Source organism: Wolffia australiana, chromosome 3 (genome assembly GCF_029677425.1).
Source record: "Wolffia australiana isolate 7733 chromosome 3, ASM2967742v1".
In the NCBI taxonomy this organism is placed as follows: Eukaryota; Viridiplantae; Streptophyta; class Magnoliopsida; order Alismatales; family Araceae; genus Wolffia; species Wolffia australiana.
The window spans coordinates 16,477,957-16,490,393 of record NC_135837.1 but is presented as its reverse complement, the minus strand read 5'-3'; the positions used below and the strand labels follow the sequence as shown (position 1 = coordinate 16,490,393).

Sequence of the window (12,437 nt, the reverse complement as noted above, 5' to 3'; positions counted from 1 at the left end):
GAGCTAAAACCAGGGGCCATGGAAGTTTGGAGAATCCGCTTTCCTGTGGGCTCCCTCAAAAACTGCTCTCTCTCTCTCCTCTTTCTCTCTCTAGATATAGTAAAAAATTGTCCCTTGTCCCCCCTTTGAAGTGCTTTTTTGTGCTACTTTCTCTCTCTGTACTCTCTTTCTTTCTCTAGATATAATAAATAATTATCCCTTGTCTCCCTTTAAATTGATGTTCTGTTCAGCTTTCTCTCTCTCTTCCTAGACAATATTTCTCTCTCTAAATATAATATATAGTTGTCTAGAGGGAGTGCTGTTACTGCGCAGCTTTTACCCTTTGAAGTAGGAATGGTAGATGACAAATTTGAAACGGGACTGAACGGTCTGCCCATGGCATTTGATTCCGCCGTCCCACCCATCATTCGTCCCGATTCATCATTGTCACCGTTCCGTCATCAGTCCCATTTGTCATTCCTCTGTGACAAAAAACACAATAGACAGAGAGAGTACAATTGAGAGAGAGAGAGAGAGCAAAAGGACATAGAGGGTGATGGAGTGTGCTAGCCCACTCCATTGGAGACATCTTCGGAGCCGCCATCATCATCGTCATTGATAGCCCCGCCGGTTTGCGTCCAGCCGGGCAAGCACGCCAAGGCAAAGGTGAAACACCCAGGTTCAAATACCCGTAAAGCACGTCCGCGTATCCAACCATTTTGATTTTTGTCGGCACGTGCTTCTTATGTTCGTTGTTTTACCGTGTTCGTGTTCATTATCTCCGTGTTTGTCGTGTCATGTACGTATCGTCATGTGTCATGTCATTTTGTGTCATCAAACGTGCATCAGACATATGGTTAGTTCTGTGTTAAGAAGGGGAGGTCCCTATGTGTCGAACGTGCATCGATGCCAGAGCCAATGAGGATCGGCCCCATCGACAATCCTCATTGACTCTGGCTTCGATGGTCCTCATATCAGGGTTGGTTATGCGGTCCGGTCCAAGTTTTCTGGCCGACGTGCAAATTTTTCGATTTCACAAAAACGCGGATCGATGGCCGGTGTGAATTTGTGCGACAAAATTGGACCGCCCATCGCACCAGTTCGCACATTTGAAATGCTAACGGATGTCGCCCGACTTTAATTGGAGATCTGGCCCTCCGCTTCTCTATCTTCCATATTTCCCTTAGAAAAATCATAGGAAAATCCAAATTAATTAGATAAGACCCTTCAAATATTTTTCTTGGATTTTTACGCCTACAAAAAGTGATTGAGAGCTGTTTTAAAGGCATATTTGCAACCAAAATTTAAAAAGAGTCCCTCGAACTTTAGGAATTACTCTAAACTCCTATTTTCCTTATAATTATATCTTTTATATATTTAAAAGTTCATTTCTTCCTCGAATAGATTCTCATAAAATTCAATAAAATTCTAGAAAAATCTATAAAAATCAGTTATTCATCCCCACATTAAGTAACATTCAATTTAAAATTTAAAACTTCCATTTTCATTTAAATAGAGTTATTCCAAGCTTAAATAAATTCCATAAAATTCATAAATTAACAGAAAAATTATAATAAAATCAGAATTCACTTAGAATAATAATTAACATGTTAATAAATTCCATAAAATGGATAATTTTTTGCTAATTACTTGAATTAAATACTGAATTCAGTGTGTTATCAGCTTATATGTTATTTTAATCTGAAACTAGATAATAATTAAAGCGGATGTAAATATTAGGACATTATGTTTAAAATTTTAGGAACATTATTCATTAGGTGTTAGGTGGGCTTATCATTAGAAAAAATAATATAATTTCGAGATTAAGTAGATTATATGTTAATTTAATATGAAAGTAGATAGTAATTATAGTGGTTGTAAATCTAGGGACATTATGTTAAGAATATTAGGAACATTAGGTGTTAGGTGGGATTATTAGTAGAAAAAACATTATGATTTTGAGATTACCTAGATTATATGTTTATTTAATCGGAAAGTAGATAGTAAGTATAGTGGTTGTAAATCTAGGGACATTATGTTAAGAATTTTAGGAACATTAGTAATTAGGTGGGATTATTAGTAGAAAAAACATTATGATTTTGAGATTAACTAGATTATATGTTTATATAATATGATAATAATTATCGTGGTTGTAATTCTAAGGAAATTATGTTATGAATTTTAGGAGCATTAGGCGTTAGGTAGGCTTATTATTAGAAAAAAACAATATGAACTCGAGATTAATTAGATTATATGTTAATTTAATCTGAAAGTTTTTTTAAGCAAAATCACGGTGCCGGGTACGTCCAACCCTGCGGTTGTGCCCATAGACCGATCCAGCCATGCCCTGGATGCCACCCAGGGGTATTTTATTGATGAAATAGATTGTTCACAAGCATTTGTAGGCGTGGAGCAAGCATAAATATTCCAATTACACTTAGACCCCACTCATCCACGCCCATGTGCGGGAACAAGAAAAGATACATAAATGATACATGGCAGCTGCTCGGAGAAGGTCGCTCGTGCTTGCGTCTTCTCGGATCTCACCACGGCGGTGTTGGTGCATGGAGTGTGGGGGACCCTTACCCCCGTCGACAGGTGGTGTCGATGAGGTGCGTGGCGGGGATATTAGTCAGGCGAGAGAGCGAGTGCTTCTGCCTCCTGCACTACATGCACGACGCCAATCGTGGGGCCGATCTCAAGGAGATGTGCATGCAGGCCAGCAGGAGAATGGGGACCTGACGTAGCAGATGCAATGCATGGAGTGCAGACCAATACGTCGACTACAGATTCCAGTGTTGAGGTGCACGACAAATGGGGCAATCAGTCGAGAGGGTAAGCTTGCCCGCTGCCAACACTCCATGCAATCAGCCACTCTCGCGGCCTCTCCTTCGATAGTGTGCGACGCATTTGAAGAGCAGACAAGCCAACGCGTTCAATGCGATAGCATCCACGAGTAACCGGAGGGAGATCCCCCCAAGAAAAGAAAAGGGAGGTAGGGGTTCGTATGTATACTACATGGTTGGCAAGTGCATCTGCTGTCTGATTTCCCTCGCGTAGCTGGTGACGAACACTAGTTGTGCGAGGGCGGCACCGCATGATGTCCTGTCATACACACTCAAGCCGCCACTGGGAGAATCTACCTGCACGAAGCATGTCAACTAATACTTGTGAGTCCGATTCTACGACGATATTTTAAAGGTTTCATACCTCGTAGAGGAGTAAACCATCATGTATCGCCATAGCCTCGGCTACTGTATTAGTCTGAATGTCATAAAAAGACAAAAATGTAAAGATAATACTCCCTATATGGTCACGGGGGATACTGCCTCCCCGACTAGTCCCAGATTCCCTTTGGCCGTACCATCCACATTCAGTTTGAGGGCGTCAATTGGTGGTGGATGCCAACGAATAACCTGTAGCCAAATCTGAATGGAGGCGAGGGTCACCAAAATGCCCTAAGAGCAAAGGAGGTCGCATGCAAGGGCTGAGCCGTGGGTGTGAAGTAGTAGAAGATGGTGTGCCATATCTGTTGCTTTACTTGTTGCATGATATCCAAGGCGTGCATGTGAGTTCCTGCAAAACAAGAAGAATTTTTCCATTTCCATATCTCCTGTAGTAAGTAAGTTATGATGACGTGGAGAAAGGGGCTCCGTTTAGAGCGTGTTGGCAAGAGATACATCTTGCCAAAACACTCTTAACGGTGTTAGAGTATTGGAGGTACTGAGGACTGGACGTGAATGGTGTGTGATTTGGCGTCAACAGTCTAGGGTTGTCTCACTAGGGAAGAAAAGGTGCTCCATAGTCTCAGCCTTGGGAGATGCGGGGCAACAATGGCAACAAAAACTGAGGGAGTGACTGATACGGGTCACTCGATCATCAGACAGAAGGCTACGATGCAGGAGTCTCCAAAAAAAGGAGACGCGAGTAATGATCGTTGGATGCCAAATGCGGCGACCCCAGGGATGGATGCGGGATTTCTCACAAAAATGTTCCCAAGAATATCTACAAGAGTAGGACACATTGAGGGTAAGTGTCCGAAAGCCACGGTCGTGAGTGCTCCCAATGGGAGTACACTGAGCTTAGGATAACATGTCTAATGGGAGGCCACGCTGCTCCCAAAGGTGGTGCATGTTTCCTGTGAGCAACTTTGCCACGGTCAGTCGTAGGTAATGTGGTACAAGTGGGGCTGATGGGCTAAAGGCTCCTCTACAAGCCATGTGTCATACCCGGCGCTAACCACACCTTGACCCAGATGCCAACGTGTGACCTTAGCTATCTCTAGCCAATGTTGCTGCCAAGTTCACCATCTACAAGGGCCCCAGATATCCATCTCTCTACGAGCCCACTCACCATAATTGGTTGAGATGAAACTCCCCAATGGGTAGTGTGTGGTACGCATACGCCACACGAGTTTCTTCTGAAGCATGTCTTGGACATCCTGAAGGCATCTGATTCCTAGACCCCCTCTAGTTAGATGCGTCCTTTAGAGGATAGAAAATGAAGTTTCCATCCCTCTAGTTTCTTCCTCATTTTGGCCAACAAGGCATCGAAATAATGATGCCTAGTCCGTCCGAGAAAGATAGGGCATCCAAGATAATTGAAAAAGGAGGCACCCTCATGTGTATCGGGTATAGTGTTGGATAATCTGAGAGTGCTTTACAGTGGTGGATGGACATACCATAAAGCTGCTCTTTAAGGCATTGACGAGATGGCCAGAAGCCTGCTTGTACGTAGTGAGAACACTCATGAGTTCCTTAATTGATTAGATCCATTAAGGAAAAGGATGACATCATCTGCAAATAAGGAGTGCGAGAGGATCGGGCATCCCCTTTTCATAAAATATAGTTGGATGAAGTCGTGGGCGATCACTCGTGTGAGTGACCAACTGAAAACCTCCTCCATCAATATGAAAAGGGTGGGTGAGATGGGATCACCTTGTCATAGACCCCTCGTGGCCGTAAAGAAGCCAGTGGAGTTTTCGTCCATTAGGAGAGAGAAGTGATTCTCTGTAATGCAAACATTGATGAGAGTAATGAATACATCAGTGAATCCAAAGCGACGTAACACTTCGGAAAGAAAACTCCACTCGACTCGATCAAAAGCCTTTTCTATATCCAATTTGATGATGACATTTGAACCTCGAATATGAGAAATTAAGGATTGGGCTAACTCATGAACTAACATGATACTTTCATGAATCTGTCGACCCTTGCCAAAACCGCACTGTTTAGCTGAAATGAGTCTATCAAGGAAGGTCCCTAGTTGATTTGTAATGATCCTAGATGCAACTTTATTGCATACATTACGAAGACTAATAGGACGAAAGTCTCTAAATGATGCTCGATCCTCCACTTTTGGTATAAGCGCCAAGAAAGTGGATTTCTTGCTTTGAATTAAGATTTTACGTGTGAAAATTACCTTGATAGCAAGCACTAAATCCGTGACTACGATATCCCAACATGTTATACAGAATTCTGCTGAGAATCTATCCGGCCCCAAAGCATTGTTCCTACACAAGGAAAAGACTTCCTCCTTGATCTCTACTCACACAGGAAGGGTTGTGAGTAGTGTGTTTTCTTGTTCGATCACTAAATGAGTATAGTGCTATTAAGAAAACAATGGTTGAGCCGCTCAAACATACGCGCATCTGTCTGGCGCTCATTACACCATGTCCACTTCTCACCTATGGTGGGAGGCTCCACGAGGGATGTCTAATGAATAAAATCATTAAATGTTTGCATAGATCATAAACCTAGGCGGTCGGCCTCCCTGGCGTTCTCTGGTTGCTCGTATGTAGTTGAAATCCCCAACTATAAACCACGAGGGAGGTCAATAAGTCGTGGGTGGGCCTGGATATGTAGAGTGAGTTCCTCTCAGAGGGCCTCCCGCACTAGATGTCTATGCGAGGCGCAGACTACCGTGAGCGTGTAGGGCTTCGGGGTGTACGGCATGTCAAAAGTAACGTGTTGCATCCCTTCGACAAGTAATTTCAACAAATAATCTCGCTTTCCAAAAAACCAGATCTTATTCGAGGAATGGTAGTAAACATGATCCATTCTGAGTTTCCTCGCAATGGAATGAGAGTGATCTAATGTAGTCATCAGCTGAATAAGTCCAACTATCCCTAGGTTGCGCTTTTTGATTAGAGAAAGGAGATGTGACTGGGTTAGAGGGTTTCTGATCCCTCTGCAATTCCAAACAAGACTTAGAATCATAAAGCTATCGGCTAGCGTGACGCACCCTCGATCAGGTGTAATCTGAAAGTAGAAAATAATTAAAGTGGTATTGAATCTAAGGACATTATGTTAAAAAATTTAGGAACATTATTCATTAGTTGTTAGGTGGGCTTATTATTAGGAAAAATAATACGATTTTGAGATTAAATTGCTTATTAGTCAATTGGATCTGAAAGTAGATAATAATTATAATGGTTGTAAATCTTAGGGCATTATGTTCAAAATTATGGGCTGTTTATGAAAATGAAGTCAAAATGGCACTGGAATGTCACCAAACAGTTTACAAAACATTGTTCCAATATATCACCATGCTAATCAACCCTTGGATACTCATCGTTATCTTTGTCATCTCTGTTGCTACCATCATTGGCATCCTCATCCGCTCGCCACCAACACTTCAGTGTCATGAGTAGCTCAATGCTTTCTGTTGTCAACATTGTTCACTTGTAGTTGATGACACCACGACTGTTAGAGAAAAATTCCTCTGAGAGTGCACTTGTCGCAGAGACCAGTAAGAACTCCTTCGCAATTACTGCTAAGCCTGGTTACGAGTGTTCACCTATCACCTTCCACTAGTGTAACAGTTCCATCCCCTTTTTAGGAGGTCAGCTAATGTAGACATCTAGCTCATACACTGGATCAGAAGTTGGAGTGTGATCATTATCTAGCAACAACTCGTCAAGTGCTTCACTGAAAAAAGCTGTCGTTGTCCAGACGGGACGAAACACATAGAGGGAGATGAATCAGCCATATTTTGATCATTTTTGCCCTCATGTGTAGCTAATGAATTCTGCATATAATTGATGTCTTCGTCTAGATAGTCACGATCGATTAACTGTACCTTCATGTATGGATCAATGAGTGCAGCAACGGTGAAGGCCTGGTTACGAGTGATGATGGTTGAATATTTAATCAGCTTGGTCTTCATTGCTCGACAAGCATTGTAAACAGAAGTATGTTGCCGTGATGAGATGAAAATATATACTTCAAACATGGTTGATTCTCAGATTCCTCGCATGACACTATCTGTCATCGCTTTGAGGATAACAATTGCATCATTTGAAGTTGGTGACTTAGATTGACAATGGAGGGCAGTAGCCATCACAAGGGGTTGCAGTATCCCTGAAACATTTTGATCATCTGCCACTCTTCATCAACCAGCATGAACCCATTTACCACCATGACATCAAGAATATCCTTCTTTTCGACGCTCGCAACAAGCATCTCATATATTTGAAATCCACCTTGTCGTGCAGTCTAAGGGGATCTTTTTATGGTTCAGTAATCCAAACTGCTTGCATAGTGATACATAGCACTCATCTCCCTTTAATTAACAAGCATTTTGAATAATTTTTAGAGATCCAGGTAAAAATGGTGGAGCTGTTTTTCCCTTTTCTTGCTCTAAACACAAATTCCTCTCAAGGAAAAGATCCCCATTTTCTCTTTATCTCTCTGATTCCTTTGGCTGAAAAGTCTTTCCCCAATTTCATACTAAGTTGAATAATAAACATGTTTAAATTGTAGAGTTTCCCACTTTTCTCGCCATAGAAATATAAGATAAACATAAGCTTCTCTGGTTTCTCTCCCTAGGGGAAAAAAGCCCCACTTTCTCTTCATATCCTTGACTCCGACAGGCACTGTGCCCAATTCTCTACAAAATAATAAAATACTTTCCATAAAGAAAAAAAAAACACTCATCAGTTGGATAATTAAAGTATAAATCATATTTGTTCTCTCATTGCACTTGGATTTTTAAGAAAATGTTCAGAGTTTTTTCATTTTGAATGGGGAAACCGTCTGGAGCTCAAAGCTTACTTTATTGGGCCGAAGAGACAGCCCAGGCCCAATAAAACTCAAACTCTTCCTTCTTGAGCAGACTGGTATTAGTCTTCGCCGTAGTACAGACAGGATGTGGTGAAGAAGAAGAAGAAGAGGAAGAAGAAGAAGAAGAAGAAGAAGAAGAAGCCCTAGCTCGCGGCCATGGCGATCTCTCGATCGGTAAGAACCCTAATCGTCGTCTTCCTCCTCTCCATAGCTGCTCGTCTGGCCCCCATATCAACCCTCGCGGCGCCCGCGCTCGGCCTTGATTCCTTCCTCTCCGATCAATTCCGGGTCGATCCGCTCGCCGGCAACGACACCTTCCCAATCCTCCCTTCCTCCATCAAGAAATCCATCTCCATCGCCAATTTCCCCCTCGATTCTCGCTTCCTCCTCGATCTGAAGATCTCCGTCCCCGTCCGCGTCAAGCTCGTAGGGCAAGACTTCTCCCCGCGATCCCCGACCATCCTCCAAGACTTCGCCCACGCGGCGATCTCCGCTGGCAGATTCCAGACCGTCGGATTCAACCCCCACGACCTCGCCGTCTCCCACGACCTCCACCTCGACGCGTCCATCGCCTCGCCGCAGCTGGCGGCGGAGATCTCCGCCGCCGTCCGATCCCAGATCGACGGCGCCCCTTCGCCGCTCCTCCGCTCCGCGCTCCAACCCGTGCCCTACTCCGCCGTCGACGCCATCATCGAGAAGGATTTCCTCAAGGAGAAGGCCAATTCTCCTCCCGGATTCTTCGTCTATCTGCTCGATCTCGGGATTCAATCGAGATCTTACGCTTATTCCTACGATTTCAAGGATTCTTCCCCGGCATTCACCAATTGTTTGGGGAGCATCTGGACCGGCAAAGAGAGGTATCTCTGGATCGATCTCGGAGCTGGCCCGGTGGACTACGGCCCGGCATTATCCGGCGAAGGAGTTCTTCCCAGAGGCGAATTCCATCCTCTCGCCGCTCTCCATGGCCGCCCAAAATCAGAGAAAACCAAGATCGCAGACCTCGCTTCTCTCATCTTCAGCGCTTACAAAGCCCTCCTCGTCCCTTCCCTGAGAATCCCCACAGTCTTCGAGACCGAGCTCCAAGTCCAGTTCTTCCACATACAAGGCTCCGAAGATCACCCATCAGAAATCAACTGGAAATCCATCAAAGACGCGATCAGAGAAGGCGGCCTGCTCCTCCCCGGCCAGAAATTAACCTTCCAGACACACCCATTGAAGCTCTCCGACTGCCCCATCTGCTCCTTCGCCATCGCCCGGTCCTCCAACTTCTACACCTCCCGATTCTTCTTCAAAAATTACACCTTGATCGTCAGCGATTACCTCGATTCCAAGCGGCTTCACCAAGTGCTGGCGGATTCAACGGACGAGATGAAGATCTCGGCGAAGATCAACGATCATGGAATCGGCAGATCGCTGCCGGTCTTCGTCTTCGATCTGGACTCAGACAAGCTCCTCCTGCTCGATCGGTACCATCAAGCGGTGGCCTTCTCTGACATGGTGATCGCCGTGAGGACGAGGAGCGTGCAGACGGTGAGCGATTACACCTGCAACGGGCGCCACATAATCACGCAGGTAGACATGGTCGTTCTGTTCACTTTGTGCAAATTGGAGCGAATTGTGCGTTCTGTTCGGATTTCTGAACAGAACAAAATCAAATTCGCACAGAACATCGCACAGACCCGTGTGCGGTTCGGTTTGTGCGAATTGTGTGAATTTTGTTCGAATTGTGCAAATTTTTACCCATTGTGCGAATTTTGTTCGAATTGTTCGAATGTGCGAATTTGTGCGAAGTGTGCGAATTCGTTGAATTTTGTTCGGATTGTGCGAATTGTTCGAACATCTGTTTTAATTTTCGCACAAAAAGAACAGAACAACGAACAGACCCCTGTGCGGTTCTTTTGTGCAAATTTTTTGTTAGTTTGAAAAGAACAGAACAGAACAACCATGTCTACACGCAGGCGCGGAATCTGGAGCGTCCGATCGTGGGGGGTGTTCTTCAGAGCTTGTGGGGGGTCTCCCCGACGCACTTATCCTGGAGCGCGGAGCACAATACCACTATTGTGGACTACACTTGGAGCGTGGGGCAGACCCCCTTCGGGCCCTTCTCCGACTCGCTGTCTCTCTCGTTTGTTCAGAGAGACGCGGCGAAGAGGAATTTGCTGCTGGCGTCGCTGAATTTCACTGTTTCGAGCGCTGCCGAGGTTGCTCAGTCGGTGGCTGCTCATGGCGGGGAGAGGAAGCTTCTTGAACGGGGGAGGCTCTTGGAATTTGTGCAGAGGTGGAATTTGTTCAAGTACAAGCTGGAGAAGGGCGTGGCGGCCATGTCGCGACTGGATTATGAGCGGGGGTTGTTCTATTTGCGGTCTTCTGAGCATGATCTTTACGCTGTTCATGCGCTGGTTCATCAGGCGTCTCAGGAGATGGAGGCTTCCTTGGTTTGCTTCAAAGACCCGCCTTTTCCCTGGGGTAAGTTTTTCATTGGCGGGTTGCTTGTTTTGACTTTCTTTTTTGTTTACTCCAAGAGGGATGGGTTGATGAGGAGCAAGAGGAAGCAGTTTTGATGGATGAGTGAATTGGGGTTGCCGGGGTTTTGGAAATGGGAAATTATCTGCCGAGTATACTCTGCCTTGCATTTTTAGCAGAAATGAGATGTTTTGATGCCTTTGTTGAGGTCTTACTGATGCTGTGAAAACTAGGTATTTTCTGTGCTGTTAAAACTAGGTATTTTCTCAAGTACATCAATTTGTACAAAAATTTTGGACGTCATCTTTCTCCAACATGGTGTCCCTGCTCATTGACGATTTTTTAAAGAAAAACCGTTCTTTGATTCGGGGAATTCTGCACAGATATGATATGCTTCTCTGTGAAAACATGTATCATTTTTAGCATTAATGAGATGTTTTGAAGCCTTTGTTTAGGTCTTACTGATGCTGTTAAAACTAGGTATTTTCTGTGAATCAGTCGGTACATATTTTCTATTTCTTGAGTCTTTGGGAGAGTGAGAGATGGAGAGAGAATAGACGCTTAAACTATGGTGCTATCATCTGTTATCGTTTATTGTGTCATCTGTTATCCTGAAAATCAAAAAATGTGTCTGACACCGATTTAGATAATGGATAATGGTTGGTGGTCAGTGACTGGGTTACAGTATTGGATATCAGTAAGCAGATGGCTACATTATGAAGTGGCTACTGATATCGGTTATGATAACCGTTATCGCATACAGTTAGGAAATTTTTTAAGACGAGAATGATTTAAAATTATGTTTGATAATATAAAAGTAATGCTAAAAATTGATATTATAAATAATGCTACCGTAGAATTATAAAAGTGAGGATGATAAGCGTGTGGGTTATATATGGCCTAATTTATTTGTATATAATATATTTAAGGAACAAAAAAATCGAAGATACTTTGGGGGCAAGAAATGAAATGTTAAAGATGAAGTGAAATACAACGATACAACTAGAATGGAACAAATGAGGAACCAGGATAAATATAGGTTTCTTGGAGACTAACTGATGAAGTTTGTTTTGTAATAGAGTTAAATGAAACTAGGATCCCAGGAAGGTGGGACTGTAAATTGGAAGTTTCCTCTTATATATCAACTGTCCTATAAGGGCTGGACAAAAAGAGAGAGATACAGAATGAAAAGTAAATAATAATCCCTATTTGGGTTCGTGTGAAACGGCTAGTTACATACCAGCAAACATAGGCCACTTAAATGTGGCTCACTAACACAAGTAGGAATAAGTCGTGTGGCCCACTTACACAGAGTAGACAAAACCGAAAAAGCAGATATATGAGTAAACTAACACCCTCTCCCAGGTTGGGTATGGATGTTATGCATGCCCAACTTGGACACCAACTTCTGGAATTGGGGACCTGGTAGCCATTCAGTGAAGTTGTCAGCTGCTTGTTCTATTGACTCCACATATGTTGGAACAATAAAACCTCCAACAATCTTCTCTTTGATAAAATGACAATCTATCTCTATGTGTTTGGTTCTGTCATGTTGAGTTGGATTGTGGGTAGTATCTAGTGCATATTGATTGTCATAAAATAAATGAATACGACTATAACAGGAAATTTGTTATGTCTTTTAATATACCCTTTATCTATAGGGATTCACAAATTCCATGGGCCATGACATGAAATTCAGCTTCTTCACTCGATCTAGAAACAACCTTCTACTTCATACTAAGCCAAATTATAAGACTGCCACCAATAAAGCAAGCAGTATCTTGATGTAGACCTTTGATCTGTGACGGAGCTGGCATTATCAGCTTTGTCACAGATCACCACATATGTACCTAGGGAACGCCACCTCCGGGACGTGACGCCCCGGACGTGATGGAACAGATGACGAAACGTGACAGACAGTGACGTGACGAA

At 43.6% G+C, this 12,437-nt stretch overlaps 1 protein-coding gene across 1 annotated transcript; it reads left to right on the top strand.

Moving 5' to 3' along the window:
• Nucleotides 1-8,117: 8,117 nt before the first annotated feature.
• LOC144701083 (uncharacterized) lies at nucleotides 8,118-10,719 on the top strand. Its single transcript, XM_078572778.1, has 2 exons — nucleotides 8,118-9,614; nucleotides 10,001-10,719. Exons 1-2 carry the CDS (start codon nucleotides 8,199-8,201, stop codon nucleotides 10,601-10,603), a joined length of 2,019 nt encoding a protein of 672 aa, XP_078428904.1. The 5' UTR covers nucleotides 8,118-8,198; the 3' UTR covers nucleotides 10,604-10,719.
• The last annotated feature ends 1,718 nt before the right edge of the window (nucleotides 10,720-12,437 follow it).